Source organism: Tauraco erythrolophus, chromosome Z (genome assembly GCF_009769465.1).
Source record: "Tauraco erythrolophus isolate bTauEry1 chromosome Z, bTauEry1.pri, whole genome shotgun sequence".
In the NCBI taxonomy this organism is placed as follows: Eukaryota; Metazoa; Chordata; class Aves; order Musophagiformes; family Musophagidae; genus Tauraco; species Tauraco erythrolophus.
This window is the reverse complement of record NC_141496.1, coordinates 1,129,307-1,149,440: the sequence shown is the minus strand read 5'-3', so window position 1 is coordinate 1,149,440 and position 20,134 is coordinate 1,129,307. Positions and strand designations below refer to the sequence as shown.

Below are 20,134 nucleotides of genomic sequence, written 5' to 3'. Positions count from 1 at the left end.
GGTCCCTTTCAGCCCTAACCATTCTATGATTCTATGATTATTTTCCTGATGCATTTAAAAAAAAAAAAAGAAAAGATGGGCTTTTCCTTCGCAAGAGAGGAAACAACGGCAAAACATCTAGTTGGAACTAGATGGTCTTGAAGGTCCCTTCCAACCCAAACCATTCTATGAGTCTGTATTTCCTTTGCAAAGCACAGGACGTCTGTGCTGGAGACCTCAGAGGTGCACGGAAGGCAAATGACAGACCTGATCCCACAAGCTTTTGTGACACACAACTTATCCGGGCAGTGGTGACGGACCAGGGACTCGGAAAAGCAAGCCCGAGCTCACAAGCCCGCGGAGGGTCTGCAGAGCTGGGCTTCTGCGCACCGGCTATTTCACGGTACAGAAGGGTCACGTAATCCAGAACGAAACACACGGCACGGTGAGTGCACGCAGCTCTAGCTCCAAACTACCTTCTCCTCCCTAAATTTAAGCATGTGCTTAAAAGAAGGACAAGGTCACGTCCCGTTCCTTCAACCTTCTCCAGCCCTGCACGCCAAAACTGCGCCGTACGCTAAGAACCACATCCAGCTTCCCAAGCGAGCAGCGGCTCTTGAATGAAACGTAACACGACCATACGCAATCTGCATCATGGTGCACGTGGTTATGAGAAGGGTAAACTGTGCAGGTGGCCCTTGACATGCACAACCACCAATGGAAAGGAAACTAATGGCAACCACCGATGGCCACATCAACCACCGATGGAAAGGAAACCGACGGCGACCACCAATGGAAAGGAAACTGATGGCAACCACTGATGGCCATGTCAACCACCAATGGAAAGGAAACCAATGGAAAGCACCAATGGCCACGTCAACCACCGATGGAAAGGAAACTGATGGCAACCACTGATGGCCATGTCCAGTACCAATGGAAAGGAAACCAATGGAAGCACCAATGGCCACGTCAACCGCGGATGGAAAGGAAACTGATGGCAACCACCGATGGAAAGGAAACCAATGGCAACCACCAATGGCCACATCAACCACCGATGGAAAGGAAACCAATGGAAAGCACCAATGGCCACGTCAACCGTGGATGGAAAGGAAACCAATGGAAACCACCGATGGCCAAGTCAACCACCGATGGAAAGGAAACCGATGGCAACCACCAATGGCCACGTCAACCACCAATGGAAAGGAAACCGATGGAAACCACCGATGGCCAAGTCAATCACCGATGGAAAGGAAACCAATGGCAACCACCGATGGTCACGTCAACCACTGATGGAAAGGCACAGGCGAGCCCGACCTCGCAGCTGCTCTTGCTGCCATGGGGCAGCTCTCACCGGCGTGCTCCTGTCCTGCTGCCATGGAGCTGCTGTCCCCCATACACCTACCGCTGGTGACTTCTTGGTGCATCCGCGCCCTCCGCCAACCCAAGCTACGTCAAGCAGGGATGGGTAAGGAGAGCGGATGCGGAGCCGAGCGGCTCGCTACCCGTGCCCGGAGTTGTGTCAGCTGGGCTGAGGGCACAGGCAGGGACCAAGAGAAGCGGGTGCGCTCATCGGCATCAGAGCCAAAGGCGCCTACGTGTGTTCGTCGCGGTAAAACCGCTCACGTGTACGTACCGCGCGACGGAATGGCACTATCGCTCCATCCACGAACGCGCCTTAACATCTCCAAGACGCCGCAAACCCTTGCAAGACCCCTTAGACCCCCCCATCCCTCTTCCCCCAGCGCCGCCGGTGAGTCCCACGGCTTACCATGAGCGAGTGCCGGTTGGCGGAGAGGAGGCCGGTGCCGTAGCCGGAGCCCAGACCGGCCATGGCTCCGTTGTGCGACGGCCCTATCAAGCCGTGCATGTCGGCGTGACCGCCGGGCATGGCGGTGGCGGGTCCCACCGCGTGGTTGCGCAGCACGTGGATGGCGTCGTCCAGTCTCTCCAGGCGGTCCTCGATCCGGCTTTGCTGTTGGCGTGCGAGAAACAAAGCGGGAAAGAACGTCAGGAAGCGCGCGGGGGGCTGCCCGGCGCCGGGCACCGCCGCCGGTGTGCGTTGGGGCGCGCGGGGGCACGGTCCCTGACAGCCAGTCCTTCCTTCTCAACCCCTTGGTGTGGTTTTTTTTGATCTTTTTCTTTTTTTTTTTTAATTATTTTTTTTAATTCTTTTTTTCTTTTTTATTTTCCTTTCCCTAGGGCAATGTTTAGAGAGTAGCGTGTCGGGGAAGGAGAGAGCATGGTTAACACGAGTCCAGCTTTGATTTTCATGGGCAAAACAGGTTCAATGATTCCTCATGAACATAATCATTACAGTACATACGTTGCCCTCTACGTCTTGGAAAAGTTTTAGCGAGACTGAAAAAAAATTAATAAAAAGAATAATAATAATAATAATAAAAAAATGAAAAAAAGAAGAAGCAAAGAAACAAATATACCTCTAATTGGAATCAAGCTCTGATCAGGATTTTCCTTCCCCCGCTTAATCCCAGGATCACACACGAAGAGAGGAAGAAAAACTACCAGGTCCTACGCAGCTGGATTTTTTCCCTACGGATGTGCCTCCTGAAATCACTTTTTAGCCCTGCTAAAAGCACCAAGAAATACTATTCCCTGACCGAGAAGCTTATGGCCGCTGAGCAACATGGCCAACGACCACCAGCCGGGTGGTCCTGGGGGGACGAGGGGTGTTCCAAACTCCCTCCCCGGCTGTGACACCACTGGGGTCTCTACAACCAAGTGCCCAGGAAGGATGGACCCTCACCTCCTGCTTCTCCAACCATCCTAAAAGCCTAAAAGCCATGGAAGGGTCTTTGAGGAGACCGACCTTTCCCAACTTACTGCCTCCCACCACCAAAAAGCCAAAACAACAGCCCCTGCGGCGCACTGCTGGCAGAGTGAGGAAGAGGAGAAGCAAGGGGCTGCAGGGAAGAACAACCTCGAGGCTGTCGCATGGGCTGGGAGGGACCCGTGTCTGCGTGTCACGTTTTGGGAACAATTCACTGTCCACAAAAAAACCCTGCACCCCCTGCTCTGCATCCTCCCAGCCCCACCGCTGTCCTGGGCTATCCTCAGCACAAGTCACACGTGGACATGGGCACCTCAAGTCTTTGGCTCTTGGGGATCTGAAGTCTTTGCTCTTGGGCACCTCAAGTCTTTGCTCTTGGGCACCTCAAGTCTTTGCTCTCGGGCATCTCAAGTCTTTGGCTCTTGGGCGCCTCAAATCTTGGCTCTTGGGCGCCTCAAGTCTTTGCTCTTGGCCACCTCAAATCTTTGCTCTTGAGCACCTCAAATCTTTGCTCTTGAGCACCTCAAGTCTTGGCTCTTGGGCACCTCGAGTCTTGGCTCTTGGGCACCTCAAGTCTTTGGCTCTTGGGCATCTCAAGTCTTTGGCTCTTGGGTACCTCAAGTCCTGGGCACCTCAAGTCTTTGCTCTTGAGCACCTCAAGTCTTGGCTCTTGGGCACCTCAAGTCTTGGCTCTTGAGCACCTCAAGTCTTTGCTCTTTCCTAAAATTAAGGGGGAAGCTCAACAGGACAGCCTGGGCTGGAAAAAAAAATCACCAGGTACAGCTTATGGATCTCTCCAGCACATCTCTTAACTCACTCAGTGCTCTCCACAAAGCAAAAGAATTAAAAAACCTCCGGGAGACAGACGGCCTAGAAAATAATTGCTGTCAATCTCGAGAAGGAGTTCTGTTATCCGGGTGGAAAAACCAGTCCATGCTTATTCCTGACTCTGGCAAACTTGTAAGGAAGCCAAGAGGACTCTGGCATGGCCCCGGGCCGGGGGGTGAAACACTGCGCCCTCAGGAATTATCTCATCGCTTTTTTTTTTTTTTTTAAGGAAACTTTTAAGCTCTACCACTATTTATTTCATACCCAATGATATGTCAGATGTTTCCCATCAATTTGTGAAACCCCCTGGACATCCAACGGAGATCAACACCCAACCAAGAAGAGTGAGACGGAAGACATCCCACTCTCTACCGTTCTCCTCTGTCCTGACGTGCTTTTGGCCAACTCCAACTCCTCCTTGATCCTCCTCCTCCTCCCCTTCACTCCAACGAGGGCAAGGTATTGGATCTTACCGATGGCCCTTTAACCCTCTCTGCCACGTGAGCCGTTAGGACCAGCTCAACTTGGCAAGCTCAACCTCCGGCTTTTCCCATGGAGAGGACTCCTGACCATCGCTGCCGTGTCGGCCGCGCTCCCTCCCTCGCTCCACGGGACTGACGGACGCTCCGTCCTGCATGACCGCCAACCCCAGCCTCCTACTCCCATTTTTTTTTTTCCCCCATCTATTCCATCTTCCTGCTGATCCTCCCCTCTTTTTGTGCTCCTCCTTCCCCTCTCCAGCAGATCTCAACGCCGCGTCCCCCGTCAAACAGGAGAGGCCGGCCAGCAGCCATCTCAAACCACGTCACGTTTCTAGAGCGCGGGGCACCCACGAGACGAATTTAGAGGTGGTAAAAATCAAGTCCAAGGGCATAGAGGTCACTAACGAAATGAAAAACCTGTGTGTGAGGAGAATGGATGAGAAATGGAAAGAACAGCAAGTAAAATACTGAGGCAGAGGAGGTCACTAATCAAAACATACCAAAGAGTGTAAGGGACCTTCATAATTGGGAGATGATGACGCTTGACCTCCATTTCTAGACCAAACAGCTGTGCCTGCTAATAGTAAAATTGGAATTACCATTAGAACTCTGCAAACAAAAATGTCTTTCAAACTTTTTGGACAGTTTCGTAGACACGTAAATGCCGTATTCCAGATAGACTATAGAGCAGACATATGGAGAACTTCCAAAATACACACGGATGGAAAAAAAAAATAAAAAAAAAATAATAATAATAATTAAAAAAAGGTATTTTGTAGCAAAGCACGTAAATGCAGGCCACAAAGTTCCCCCAGGCTTCTCCTCTGCATAGAGGGCTGCATTCATTCGGCAGCCGGAGTTGGGAGAGGATCCGGGAGAAGGGAACGTCTCGGCGGTGGAAGGAGAAGCAGCGCTGGCTCGGGGTGCTGCCGGGTGGCCGGAGCCCTGTGCCAACCCAGCCCCTGCTCCCAGCCACGCTCCGTGCCACCGACGCCATCATCCCACCACGGAATTCACCAAATCTTCCCCCAAAATGAAAAATATCCAGAAGTCAGTAAAAGCACCGCCGCACGCGCCGCTCACGTATACGCCGCTACATTTGGTTTGGCCCCGTAAGACCATCAAAGGTCTGACCGAAAACCTTCTGGTTTCTATCTGCTGCTCTACACCTGGTCCTGCTGCCGCGGGAACAAAAAGGTTCGTGGGCTCCGGCAGCGTTTTCCAAGGAAAAATGGGCCCTTGGGAAAGAGGCAAAGCAAACACGGGGGAAAAGAACCGGACCGTCTACGTGGAGGGGCATTTGCTTGGACTGGGTGGAACTCGGGGCACTGGTGGTTTTTTTTTTTTGGCTCTCAGAGTGAACGTTTTGCTTTTTTTTTCTCGTTTTTCCTTGTAAAAAATCAAAATGATGTCAGTTCTAATTAAAACTTCCATCTTCCCTTTCCTGGTCCCCACGGAGCTTTTAGCAGAGGTTTTGCTGCAGCACCGAACGAGCAGCGATCCTTATTTTCCAAATCATTTTTAACTAGCCCTTGATAGCCTTCGGGGACCACGTTTCGCACGCTAAACGCTTTCAGCTCTTATTTAAACGCACTTATATTCTTTATTTTTATTTATTTTGACGCTCGCTTCTCCCTATTTACCCACAGAGCCTGCGGAAAGTAACGCGGCCCAAGCTAGGAGGGGATTTTTCTCCTTCCATCGGGAAGAGAAACGCAGCCCCGGCGCCGGGGGTGCTACACCTCGGGGGTGATTTCAAGCCAAACGAGGGCAGAAAGTTGTTTTTTGAGGTGTGGGACTCCCCTCAAGCTATGCCAGGCCACTTAGTCCCTCTGTCCCCCATCCCCTGCTAAGGGTGGCTTGGTGGGTTGGGTTGGTTGGGTTTCACCTCATCATTACATGCTCCTTCACAGCAGATGAGCATGATGGAGGTGGCCGTGGTGTCCTCCTGGACCTGCCAGCACAACCTTCTCTTCATCCTTCCTTCCAAAAACGGTCTCGTTGCTGTGAAGCTGCTACTAGGTCTACGTCTCGGAGGCTGGGACATCGCTTTGAAGGATGGGGAGCCCAGGAGCCTTCTCCACCTCTGTTGCACTACTCATGCTCCATGGAGAAGGAGGGACGGATCACACCTCTCGCCAGCACTGCCCTAGGGAAACTCGGTGGCTTCCGCTGCCTTTTAGGATTCCCGGGGAGGTTAACAGGATCCAAGGCTCATGAGCAAAGAAGAGGAGACCAGGGCCTTTGGTCACCTGTGATATAGACCTCATCTCAAAGAGGAGGATGGGAAGTCAAGAGGCCTTCTCCAAGGTGTTCGCATGTGCCGCGTGGGAGGAGAAACCTAACGAGGAGGAACCTAACGAGGAGGAACCTAACGTTCTGGCTGAAAAGTCTCGAGGTTTACGAAATCTGAGTTACATTCAGGTAAACATTTAGAACACCTGATGCTCCTGAGAACTACGCTGGGCCTCTGGATCTTCTTGGTTTAGGCTTGCGTGGGTCAAGTGGGTCTAGTTAAAACACGTGGTTATTATAAACAAAGTATAAAACAAATCAACTGGATTCACGGGGGCAGAAACCATCTGCCACCAGAGCCCGAGGGCGCTGCGGGAAGCCGCAAAAAAAGCTGCGGAACGCCCGTTTTTTCGGTAAACGCATCCGCCCGAGAGCTGCCAACGACCTTCTCTCTGCACTGGAAATACGGTGTGTAGGACACCTCTTTGCCCATCTCTGTGGGGCCACCAGCGTGTCCTGCCCGGCGCTCCGGGAACCACCTGGTGCCACCACCGCCGCCGCCTGGATGGGCATCTCACACCCGGCACCGTAGGAGCTCATTTAGGCATCTCCTACCAAAAATAGGTTGAAACGTTCAGTAAAATAGAATTGTAACAACAATACCTGAGAGAGAAGGGGGAGAACCAACAGGAGTTGAAGGATTTGATGAAAAGCTGTTGTTGGTGTGATCTGGAGAATAGATCTTTAAAAGATGATACAGAATTAATCTAAAGCCATCACAAACTGATGCAGAAAGAAATATGGAATTCTTATGCATTCAGTTCATTTAAATGAAAGCAGGACAGGTTAAAAAGCCTCTTATTCAAATATTAATATTTTTATAAAGACAAAAACCGTATTAGATGCAGGAAGCTAGACACCAGACCCCTTTTGATGGCAGCAGACACTAGGCAATTAAGCGATGCTTTCTGACCGTCACACGGATCTGCTACGGTAGATATTCATATTTTCATCCCATAAACTACTTTACGAACGAGCGTCATGGAACGAGGCCTGAAAATTCCCTTTTTTTTTTTATCCCTTAACGGCCAAAATAAAGCAAAGGGGAGCAAGGGCACGTTAAACCCTGGCACGGCGGGGAATCCGTAGCAGCAAACTCCCAACTACTCATCGGCTGCTCCGGCGCAGAAAGTCCCCGCGTGCCCCGGGCGAGGGTGCCAACGCCCCCGCGGCGCGGCGCCGCTCGTCACCCGTGCCGTTTGTCAGGGCACCACTTCAAAAAGTGGATTCTGTACTGTATCGGTTATTTCGGGCAAACTAAGAGCCTGACTTTTCATTTTTTTTGCAACGAAGCATGGAAGAATATGCCAAAAAACCAAAGAAAAAAATTATAGATATTAACTCTCATGAGAACTCAATGGAACCCACTCTGCCCAGAAAATAACTATAGCGGTCCTTATTAAAAGTCAGCCCGTGCCAACCGGTACCGCGGCGATAGCTGGGGCACGGCGGCGTTTCCTCCGGTTCCGAGCCGGAAAACCGCCGTCCCCCAGTTACCCAGGTAAGAGGTGGTGACTGGTGACTTTAAGAGCAACCACGGTTCACTGAATAGGTGGAAACTGTCATGAAAAAGAGAAAATCGAAAGGCAAATTCAACAGGAAGCCTGGTGTTGGCAGCGCTCAACGCCGTCCTGCCGCTGGGTTCTGCTCAGCCCTCCCTCGTCCCAGGAAACGCGGCGTGCCAAGGACGGACCGCGCGCCGCTCCTTGGCACTCGGTCAACGCGACCAGGTCAAGGTGTCCCCTCTTCCCGTTTCTTATTCTGCCCTAAAACTAAGTCTAAAACTTTTTAACATCTTTTTTTTTTTTTTTGCACCGACTGCTCAATATTTTTCGGTTGGCAGGGAACTCCACGCGGGTGACCTCTGCGACCAGATGTCTCCCGTTTGCTGTTGGTCTTCGTCAACTCCAGCCGTCCCATTGGCACCATTTAAGTTCACATTTGCAAACCAGTAAACGTGTATTCCAAAGTAAATTATTTCCTTACAGAGGCGAGTGCTTTCCCCAGCGCATCACCAGTCTGCGAGCTGCCGGCTGCCCCGCTTCCTCGGTTTGCTGAAAAAAAAAACAACCAGGAGACAGTAAGACATCACAAACTCCTACTCCTGGTCCACTTACTCATCGTTTAATTGCGTTTCAATGCTAATTACGTCAAATTAATCTTTAATTACCGTTAATTTGTTTGCTAAGGTAGATAACAAACACGTTCAATGCTCTGTTTTTGCGGGTAAAATAGAAACCTGACGTGCTGTTTTGGGTTTTTTTTTGATATATTATGTATTTGAGAGTACTTGTGTGGCTTTATTTTTTTCTAAGCAAAAGGCTTCTAAGAGTAGAAGATGCTCAAAGATATGGAAAAGATGCAAGTTGAGGGTTGGGGAAAGTCTTCTGCCTCCCCTGCTCCGTCCTCTGCACGTTTTCAAGACGTTATCGAATTCCCTACGGACTTTTCCAAACTGTTCCTTCACTTGACCATTTCTTGAACATTTAATAAAATGTTTTTTCACCGCCTCTGAGGCGATGGGATTGAAAACTTCTCTGTTTACAAGAGAAACTGAAGGAAAGAAAAATCGGGGCGAAACATCCCACCGGTTTCAGCATCTGTATATCCATTTATCATAGAATCATAGAATCGTTTAGGTTGGAAAAGACCTTTAAGATCATCAAGTCCAACCATAAACCTATCACTGCCAAGTCCACCACTTCTTCAGTGAAGAAATTTTTCCCAATATCCAATCTAAACCTTCCCTGGTGCAAGTTGAGGCCATTTACCCTTGTCCTATCAATTGTTACTTGGGAGAGGAGACCAACACCCATGTCTCTACAACCTTGTTTTAGGTAATTGTAGAGAGCAATAAAGTCTCCTCTCGGAGACTAAACTAAAAAGCGCAGCTGACTGCTGCCCGGGATCGATATTTCTGCGTTCATCTCCAAGGATTTTAAGCCAGGTGGCCAAAAAATGAGAAACAAGCAGTTTATAACCACCCTGATCCACGCGCTCTTCGAAACCTGACAGCGCTGAGCTGGGCCACCTCTTCTATCAGATACCGCTAAGAACAAAAGAATTCTTCAGACATACTGAATATTTAAGTTTTCCTGGAAGACTTGGAAGAGAATCATAGAATCATAGAATGGTTAGAGCTGGAAGAGACCTTCAAAGGTCATCTAGTCCAACCCCCCTGCAAGGAACAGGGATATCTCCAACTAGATCAGGTTGCTCGGGGCCTCGTCCAACCTGGCCTTGAATGTCTCCAGGGATGGAGATTAAGGTGAAAAGGTGAAAATTAAGGTGAAAAGCTTGGAAAACACATAGGGAGAGCTTCAAGGATGGGCAGCAGCGTGCCAAGTTCCCTTCTGCAGAGAAGAAGGAGCATCACTGGGAAAGGGATGCTTGAAGAGCGATACGGTAGAGGTTTGTAATGTGGGGAAGGCAAGTTCTGCATCATCATTCGTTGCTCTCCCCACATAAAAACTGAAAACCACCCATTAAAACAACAAAAAAAAGTGAGTTTTTTTCACTGGTGTCCAGTCAGATGGGGAATCTCTCATTGCTTTAAGGGACACGAAGACCAAACATATAAACAGATCTCTTGGGTTGGCTCTTGGGTTTGGGTTTTTCTTTCTTATGTCACTAACCATTTCAGATGTGACCTATTATTAGCTTCAGCTATCGTTTTGGTATGGTAAGGTAAGGGACATGACCGAAATCTGGAGGTGACTAAAGAAACCCCCTGAATTTGAAGGAAAAATGGAAAAACAGAGTCTTAAGAAGAGCCACAAGAAGAGCTCAAGGATTTTGGAAGCATGGGACAACATTAACATCACCCTGGGTCTGGGTACTACAGAAATAAGAACTAGATTGGAAACGTAGGAGAAGATAAGTCAAGGTATCACTACAGAGGAAGGTGATGGACAGTGCTGCTTTATGTAGGGAATGGCTATGGAATATAATCAACTGTTTCTATTAATATCGAGCAGTTGTTGGTTCATCCCTCTAGTTGAGCAGGGATAGGCTTAGCCAACAGGTGAGGCACTGGAAGAGGTTGCCCAGAGAAGTTGTGGCTGCCCCATCCCTGGAAGTGTTCAAGGCCAGGTTGGATGGGGCTTTGGGCAACCTGGTGTAGTGGAGGGTGTCCCTGCCCATGGCAGGGGGGTTGGAACTGGATGATCTTTGAGGTCCCTTCCAATCCAAACCATTCTATGACTCTATGACAGCTTCGGTGCGCACCACAACTGTCAGGTCCTATCTAAATAAAAAGGCTTTCATCACATCTAACAAGTTCTCCTCCACTTGCCTTCAGCTTTCCGAAGAAAACCCATTGAGATGTAGGAGTTGAGCAAGATGGAGCATCTTCAGCAAATATTTGACGTAATTTAAGTGTAGGACCAAAAGAAAAACCTGTGAAAGAGCAATTTTAATGGCTTAAAAGCCATGATTAAAAAGCTTTTTCAAGCCCATCAGAAATAGGCACAATGCCGGACCGTTGGTAGCAACAGGAGAATTCGAGGCAAAAAAGGGTAACAGAAGAAATGCTAAACAGATGATTTTCGTCTGCCTTGCCATGGGACAGATGATATTTTGCAAGGGGTTAGTCAGAAAAACTGGCTCCAACTGAAGAGTCAATGTAAAAGTTTTAAAATAAATCAGTAAAAAGAAAAATAAAGACGAGCGAAACGATGTTTCTACGAGCTCTCCAGAAACTCAAACATAAAATTGTCTAACTTCTAATCCCAGTGTAAAACTGACTGCTTAGGGATGAAGTACAGAAGGTAGAACATCTTCAAAACCAATACTGGAAACAAAGTTCTGTGAATTCAAAGAGCCATCAGATTTTCAATCTGACTTCTCTGCTAGGAAAGAGAACACAGAGCAACATACACATGGATAAATACATCATGTTGGACAACCAACACGTTTTTTTTGGAGGAAAACATGTCCTGCAAATCTGACTACTTTCAAAAACATGATGAACAGCACATCCATGCAGGAGATCCAGTAAACAGAACGGATTTGTACTCTCAGCTTTCCCCAAAGCCACTTCTTGAAGGCTCTTGAAGAAACTAAAAGAGGTTGTGATGTTTGGCAAGACCCTGATTCAGGATAATAAAAATTTTATGTGACGTGCAAAGAGCGGCCCTTGTAACACTGCAACAAATGCCACACGTCCGTAAAAGCCACCAGGCATCGAACACCGGGGGCAAAAAGCCTTCCGCCATAAATACACACAGGCAAGCTCTCCCCAACAACGAGCAACAACTGGGCAAAGAGCAGAGACAACCCAGAAGGCCGTTATGACCCTCTAGGAATTCACGACACACCTGTATTTTGGGTACGGAGGAAAGATCCCATCAAGAGAGCATCAAGGTCTACAGGATAGAAGAAGTGAAGTCAGAAAAAGCAGAGGGTGGTTCCTTTAGAGGACCAACTCAACAAATGTTGATCCTCCAGCTTGGAAAAGGCTACTTAAGGCTGCCAAACAAGATGGCAGAAAGGTTATCCTGTGGTGCTTACGGCAACATGAGAAAGAGGGAGGACCACAACAGGTCTCCAGGGAGCAGGATCAGAACGACAGAGGTGGAGCACCGTTCCACAAATACGTAACGTCACTGTGCCACGTCAAGCCTCCAGGAAAGGCCTGGCCACTTCACGGAGAAGAATGAGCTCCAAGCTTCCTAAACATGGTGCTGGAACGACTGGGAAAACATTATATATGCTTGTTTTTATATTCCTCCCAAGAAAATCTTTATTTGCTGGAGACAGAAGTGTTGAGTAGGTGAGCTTTCGGTCTCAACAAGGACAGATGTTTTCAAGTTCTTACGCAAAAAACGGACCAAGTTCGTGCAAGGAACGGTAGGGAACTCGCCCAAACCTGGAAGGGCACCGTTTATCCAAGACATTTCTGCATCGGGTTTTAACTGAATGAAATAGTCCAATCCAGACTTCAAGAAAAGTTTCAATTAATCGATGGTGGACAAAGGTTGGAGGGAAAAGCAAGGGAACGCTTGACGAAACTTCCAGGGAAAGAACTTAAAGCAGGTAAGCAAAGTCCATCTCCATGCAGTAGGCAGCTGAGCCCAACCGTTGGCTTCCCCGACACGACGCAGCAGCCGATTTTGGCCCGATGCCGAAACCAAAGACAACTTGGGAATGGGATTGTAAAACGGCCCTGGAAAACCCACCACAAAAAGCTGTTCCCCCGCTCACTACTGACGCACCGAAGCCGTCGTGAACGCATCCAAGACGACTTTTTGATGGATTGATTCCACCGCTGTCGAAGAGCGTGTTTATTGTCGGAGTTCCATCTCCTAAAACTTTCTCAGCGTGTTTCTACACAGAACAACTCTGCCCTGGAAGACAAAGGGACGGAATGATGGAGTACAGCCTTTTCCCATCCTTCTGGTGGGATTCTGGTTGTAAATCTGAAGGTTATTGAATAAACTTCCAAGAATCTGTACCTCGGCGAGGATAATTATATCGAGCAAAGCACAGAATCATAGAATCATGGAATGGTTTGGGTTGGAAGGGATCTCAAAGATCATCCAGTTCCAACCCCCCTGCCATGGGCAGGGACACCCTCCACTACACCAGGTTGTCCAAAGCCTCATCCAACCTGGCCTGGAACACTTCCAGGGATGAGGCATCTACAACTTCTCTGGGCATCTAGTGTAACCCATAGGCTGGAGCCTTCTAGTAGAGAACTGCAGCCAGATTTTTGAGAGTTGAAATTCCAGTCCAAACCAGATGATGTTTCTGAAACAGTGGACTGGAAATGATGTTTCTACGTTAAGAAGAGTGGAAAAACTCGCACCATCTCGGTATCCACAGCTGACGATCCGCCCGAATTATAAAGGAAGTGACATCGCTGGATAAAAGTCATAGTCTTCTTATCCCAGGCGACAGCTCACCACCCTCTCGTAACTGGAAGCTCAGCGTGGTTGTAAAATACACAGTGGAGTGTACTGGGACTGCTCTGCTCATAAAATTCCTGTGAAACCAGTGCCTCGAGGGGAAACGCACGCGTTTCTCCCGGAAAAAGCCAACGCTTAGCGGAAAATTATCCATCGCCAGTGCCATCCCATAGTCCCTCGGAAGGATTTTTCTCCCTGCTGCCTCTCAAAGCTGCACGACCACCGGGGAACGCAGCTCATCTGCCCGATGATGATGATGATGGGCCGTGTCTCCAGCAGCTACACGGGGCCAGCGTGGCCGGGCTGCGCGTCGTCTCGCCCCGGGGACCGGGACGGAGGCACGTCGGCTCCCGGCTGCGTCGGCTCAAACGGCTTTCTCGGGAAAAAAATCAGGGAAAAGACAGCGTGTGCCCAGATTTCAGGGGAGGTTCGTTGGTTTAGGAGGAGAACAGGACTTGGGTTGAGTTCCAAGACATACTTTTTGTCTGAAATACTTTCCGCCGCAGCCCAACAATACTACTTGGTGAATATTTACAGCTGCTCAACAAAAAAAATCCGCCTGTTTGTACCGTCGCTCTTCTGATTCACACGCCGGGTTTTTCAGGAGGTGAATCCAGGAGAAAATCTGGATGTGTTTTTGACGTAGGGAATTTTTGGGGGGCTCCAGAGCGTACCTGGTGACGTCCCTCCATGAGATTTCGCTGCCCGAAACGTTGGAACTAGATGATCTTCGAGGTCCCTTCCAACCCAAACCATTCTATGGTTCTATGGTTATCGGTAAGGTTTCTACGTAACCGGCGCGAAGACAGCGAATTAAACCGGACTCGTTGAGAAAAAGCGAGAGTGATTTTCCGACGCCGCGCACGCAGAAGTAGCGACGCATCGTTAACGGAAGAACTCGCGACGGAGCGGCGAGACGGAGCGCGGAATCGCTCTCCTGAAACAGGATCTGCTTTTCCCAGACAGCGCCAAATGGAGAAGAGACTGTATTTAGTTTCTTTTTTGTTCAGAGATCTTGAAAAATATGATGCCCATGTGTTAACACTTGAACCTACTATCCATTCTTAGTGCATTAGTCCTGCTCGCGGCCCAACCACGTCCGTAATCCGAACCATGTGTCCGGCGATGTGTTCCCTATTTACCAATTATTTAATTTGCTTTATTTGCTCTTTGAGATACAGGCAAAGCAGTTTTTGTGGGGTTTTTTTGTTATTTCCTGGATTGAAGTATGAGCTGCTCTTTGCCAAGTATTTCCATATAGAGATTTGCTCTTAATTTAGAGTCACTCTCGGCGACGTCCTTACAGGGACGCGTCGCCATCGTCGCTTCCTCCCACCCCACGTGGCAACCCAGCAACGAAATGAAGCTGATGAACGTCCTGATACAGAACAATAAAAGAAGACAATAAAACCAGCCTTCAAAACCAGCGGGACCAGGCACTGAACTGGTGCGACGTCTTCCGTGCCAACTCTGAAGCAAAGTGCTTTGCTGCAATTTTATTTAAATCACAAAAAGTAGGAGAAAAATGCACAAGCAGAGGAAGCGAAGGTCAACTATGATGTACTTACTTCCATGAAATTCTTGCTCTCTGCACCTACTGAGCTAAGAATCCAGTCCTTCCGCGCACCGGGATACACCATCCAACAACCCTCCGCCTCGATTCCAGCCTCTCTGGCATGAGCACGGGGCACCGAAGCAGACGCGAGAGGAGACAGATGGAAAAGGGAGAGCGTCGGGCGATGGCCACAGCGCCCAACCTCAACTCACCCATGATACTGTCCGTCCCGTTGGCAGGGGGTGTGCAAGAAGACGCGCTGTAATGATTTGTGCCACTGCGGTGGAAGGTGGACATCGGAGGAAGACTGGAATTGATGTCTGCTGAGGAGTGTGATGGGTAGCTCTGTGGCAAAAGGATAAAAAAAAGGGAAATATTTTAACTACTGAGACCACGGAAGGCAGCCAGGCTGCTCGTATTGCCCCAGTCCCAAGCGCTGACGTACTTCACCCAACCGAGAAAGGTAGAACGTTGCCCTAAGACTAAGCAAGGAGCATATTTTTCTACCCTGACTTCACATCTTCTGGAGGAGACATGGCATATCCCTATCTGATACGGATAAATTTCCACAGTGGATGGTTCATCTACCATAGAGAAGTAACGAGAAGACATTAAAAAAGGTTAGGAGATGTATCAAGCAAACCTTTTTGAGAGGGACAGCTATCAGCTGGAGGAGAAGCCTTCCAAGGGAAGTGGTAGAAACCCCGTACTGCTTTTGGCATTAAAACCAAGGTTGGACTACCAGAGGTGAACGGCTGGTATTACAAAATATTCCGTAAGGAAACACACTGGCACCTTGGGTAACCAACTGGACCAATGTTCCCTCCCGTTGCAGTTCCTCCGTGCCACAGATGATCGAAAACGCAACGGATCGAGTTCTCCAAACAAGCACGGGACAAGCGTCTGGGCAGCAACACAGAAGACTCTACTATGGGGGCAATGGCTTTAAACTGAAAGAGGGGAGATTTAGAAGAGATTTAAGGAAGAAATTCTTCACTCAGAGTGTGGTGAGGCACTGGACCAGGTTGCCTGCAGAAGCTGTGGCTGCCCCATCCCTGGAAGTGTTCAAGGCCAGGTTGGATGGGGCTTTGAGCGACCTGGTGTAGTGGAGGGTGTCCCTGCCCATGGCAGGGGGGTTGGAACTAGATGATCTTTGAGGTCCCTTCCAACCCAACCCATTCCATGATTCTATGATGACCAACACAAACCTTCCCTCCTGTGACACATCACTGCTGCGGTCAAACGTTTTGCTGAATTTGTGTCACTATAAACCTGGTTGACGTTAGTGTCCTTTGGCACCGTTAATGAGTCTTTTCTTCATCTTAAATTAATTTTCTTAATTCTTAAAGACACTGTGCGCAGACAGGTCCTAGAACATGCCCGGCTTTTATCTCCATCCCAGCATCGCCCCCAGCACAGAGGTCCTGCAGAAGACCTCTAGGTTTAGGAGACTCTGACACAAAGCCTCCTTAGAAACACGGGCAGCTGGAGACACGTGGCAGCCCTTGGCCCAGGATCAAGACGTCAGAGCAAGATCACCTTGGTGCCCTCTGCCTCCCTACGGTGTCTAAAACCATCCTTCCCTGCATTTAATGACTTTTTCAGGATTTCTTGTAATTAAGTGCCAAATAACTGAACACTTGAAAGTCATCTCAAAGAACGTGAACGACATAGCCCCAACTTATTTTTCTTATCCACGGAAAAATGACCATCAACTCTGACCAACGTTTGAACAATGGTTTGACTCATTATAAACCACTCCAGGACTTCAGCCTCGAACCCAACTGGCTGAAGCGGCAGAGCTCAACAGCATTTCTCGTGTGACGGAGAAACGAGTCACGGACGAGCGCTCAGGTCAACGGTCTGCACACAAGTGACTCCAGCTCCTCCACTAAACGGCTGATCCAGGGCACGTATGGAAGTGCTGGTTTGGGATATTCTCATTGAGCCACTATGGCCCAAAGTTTTAGGCAAAACAGGAGATGTGGACATAGCTTAGTGGAGAACAGTTCTCGGCATTCAATGAATCTATTTAGAAAATCCTGAGAAAGTAAAAATAATAAAACAGCTTTTCTTTCTTTCGTAGAATGATAGAATGGTTTGGGTTGGAAGGGACCTTCAAGATCATCCAGTTCCAACCCCCCTGCCATGGCTCCACTACACCAGGTTGCTCAAAGCCTCATCCAACCTGGCCTTGAACGCTTCCAGGGATGGGGCAGCCACAACTCCTCTCAACAACCTGGTCTAGTGCCTCACCACCCTCACAGTGAAGAAGTTCCTCCTTAGATCCCATCTAAATCTACCTTCTTTCAGTTTAAATCCATTGGCCCTTGTCCATATGCATTTTCTCTCCAGGTCGCTGAGAAATTAAGGACATTTGCAGGGAACCAAACTCAAACTTTCCTCAACAAGCTGACCACTCATGGATGCTCCAGCAGAAATAGAGTATTTAAAGTATCACTGCCTCTCTTCCATCCCAGGGCTACCAAAAATACAGAAGGCTCTGCCAGTCCAGACACAGATAATAAATGATTGATGGGAGCATCATCGGCACTGAGCACCTACAACTCACACCGGTATCACTGGTCCTCACCACCTCTGAAATTTAGGATAAATATAGTAATAATTACATAGACAAACGGTTGGGGGACTTTAGGTGGAACATCCCTACCCATTTTACATCGCAGAAGTACTTCAGCTCTTCATAAAAACCCCGACATGTTACAAACCCAAGAAATTCTTTTGCTTTTGCCTCGCTATTAATTTTACAGAGCGGCGCGCCGACCTCGTTAAATGTGCGACTTTCAAGATTTGTTTTGCAAATGAATTTTTCGGTTCGCAAGAACGACTTCAGTTCTTATTCCCCAAAAGATGGTTCTGCGAGGCTTTGACAGCAACGGAGTCCTTCCTCCCTTAAAACCAGTGCTCCTCGTTAACTCTTCCGTTGTTAATGGTCTTCAAGATCGAAAAGTAGAGGTGTAGAAGAATATTAGTCGTAAAGTTTTATGAATTTGGAGAAAAATGACTTCGCTTCAGCTGTCTGTTCGTTTCTTTACCTCTTACTCAAAATCAAACCAAACCCAATAAACTGTGTTGATGGAAACCAGTGTTATTTCTACATCATCGACTCAGCCGTGATATTAGGAGAACATCCCCTAAGCTGTACACAGATCAGATTTAATTCCCATTTTATTCTGTTCCAATACAATAGATGGAATCGGTCCCAGCAACTTCCTCCTGCGAGAGATCAGGATGTACCGGAGAAAATAAAAAAAAAACCCAACCACGTTCTCTTTTTTGAAAGCAGAAAATTGATGCTAGATAGTTATCTATCGACTCAGCCCAGGAGAGGACACTGCTTGCCATAAATCAAAACCACCAAAAAGCACAGGTGGGTGCAGCTCACGGGCAAGCTGGTGGCCCCAGGACGAGCAGAGGGTACAACCACGGGCTCGACCCTCTTCTGGCAACATCAGCTGAAGGATGAGTCTGCGCGAGAGTTTTTTCCTCCTCTTTTCCCTTCCCAGCTGCACTAGGAGAGGCTGTGATATGTACAGGAGTGTGATCTTATAGAATCATGGGATGGTTTGTGTTGGAAGGGACCTTCAAGACCATCTAGTTCCAACCCCCCTGCCATGGGCAGGGACACCTGCCACTACACCAGGTTGCTCAAAGCCTCATCCAACCTGGCCTTGAACACCTCCAAGGTGGCGCTTGGCTGTCCTACCTCTACTGATCCCATGAAAAGCCACCTAATTCTGATAATCCCACCTCCAGGGATGGAAAACATGATGCAAAGTCTTCAGCAGTTTGTGTCAAGTTACTAATTCCTACATAATAATTTGAATATTGATCATAGAATGGTTTGGGTTGGAAGAGACCTTCGAGATCAATCAGTTCCAACCCCCCTGCCATGGGCAGGGACACCCTCCACTACACCAGGTTGCTCAAAGCCTCATCCAACCTGACCTTGAACACCTTCAGCAGAAACAGCTACTGCACACAGGGTGAAGCTGTGGCAGGACCTAATCATCACCCTTCCAAAGGCAGAGGCAGCCACCTCCGCTCCCGGGGCCTTCCCAGCCTGGGCCACCCTCCAGCTTCAAACTTTCCTTCTTCCCAGCAGAGCCTGAATCAAAAAATCACTCCAAGGCAACGCCATCTTGCCATTTCTCAATTCTTTCTGCAGAGTTGGGAACACACGATGACGCGCGGACAACATTTTTAGACGTGCCCGTTCCACGAGCGGGTAGGTGCGACGTGCCCATCGCCACCGCCGCCACGCGACCCCTCCCCGGATCCATCCTCGTGTCTTACCAAGCGGTCGTGCGGGTGCAGGCTGCAGTAGCTGCTGGACTGGGGGATGTGAGAAGAGTTGCCCAGCATGCCCCCGTAGCCGGGCTGGTTCATCCCGCTGGAGGAGCTCCACGGGTCGCTGCTGTGATGACCATCTGCAACACAGGAGGGAAACACCACTGGCTCCGCGCCTCCGCAAACCCCGTCCCAACGACCCTCGCGGGGCTCAGCATAAAGCCACGTGGTTTAATTTAAACGAAGCAATGCTCGTGTCGTCCCGCAGTGCTTCGTTACGGTCGCGTCACTTGGGTTTGAAAGTTTCCTGCTGCTTTATTCCAGCTCTGGTTTCATAAACTCGTCTACATCAACTCCATTAGAAAGAAATTTCATCAGAAACAAAAGTCTGGACATTGAAATGAAAATATATTGAAGTCTAAAGAATGAGGATGGGCTAAGGAGCTTTGGAGAAGCCTCAACGTGGTCAACGTTGAGGTCAAAGCCTGAACTTTCAATGTTGCCACAGCCCAAAAGTTTTCGGAGTTGTTTTCATTGTTGCTTTTTTGGGTTGTTTGTTTCAAAAGAGAGCAGCACCACTGGAATGGTTTCTCTTTTTAGGGATTTCGCAGCTTGGGGATCTGCACCTCCCAAGCCCAGCGCACGGCCGAGGTCCGACGCGCGCTGAAGAGCGCCAAAAGGGCTCCCCAAATTCCATCCAGTAAACCAGTTGGTTGCCTATTTTTGCATTCAACTGGAAAGGAATGATAACAATGCAGCGAAACGTATTCTCTACGGGAAGGATGCCAATGTGTTAACAACAACAACAAAAAATAACCAAAAAAAAAAAAAAGGAGTAACTTTTCCGTAACCATCAGCAGACCTGAAAGACGGGCACGCGGGCTGGAAAAGTTGTTCAGTTTTTAAAAAGTACAGGAGCTGGTCTAATAAAATGATGTCCCACCTACAGCCCTGCCTTATTTCTACACTTCAAACCCCCCGGCAGCAG

General features: G+C 48.7%; 1 protein-coding gene across 10 annotated transcripts in view; it reads right to left on the bottom strand.

Moving 5' to 3' along the window:
• The window catches only part of TCF4 (transcription factor 4), a 221,063-nt gene that overhangs the window by 16,917 nt on the left and 184,012 nt on the right, over nucleotides 1-20,134 (bottom strand). For 5 of the 10 annotated variants that reach the window (XM_086629777.1, XM_086629778.1, XM_086629780.1 and 2 more), the window contains 6 exons: nucleotides 19,153-19,286; nucleotides 15,048-15,180; nucleotides 8,359-8,426; nucleotides 6,976-7,054; nucleotides 4,578-4,654; nucleotides 1,748-1,951 (listed from right to left, as the gene is read on the bottom strand). In XM_086629777.1, the coding sequence (XP_086485903.1) occupies nucleotides 1,748-1,951; nucleotides 4,578-4,654; nucleotides 6,976-7,054; nucleotides 8,359-8,426; nucleotides 15,048-15,180; nucleotides 19,153-19,286 (695 nt within the window). Of the gene's footprint in view, nucleotides 1-1,747; nucleotides 1,952-4,577; nucleotides 4,655-6,975; nucleotides 7,055-8,358; nucleotides 8,427-15,037; nucleotides 15,181-19,152; nucleotides 19,287-20,134 lie in introns of all 10 variants that reach the window. The other 5 variants (XM_086629779.1, XM_086629781.1, XM_086629785.1 and 2 more) reach the window with 2 other exon arrangements.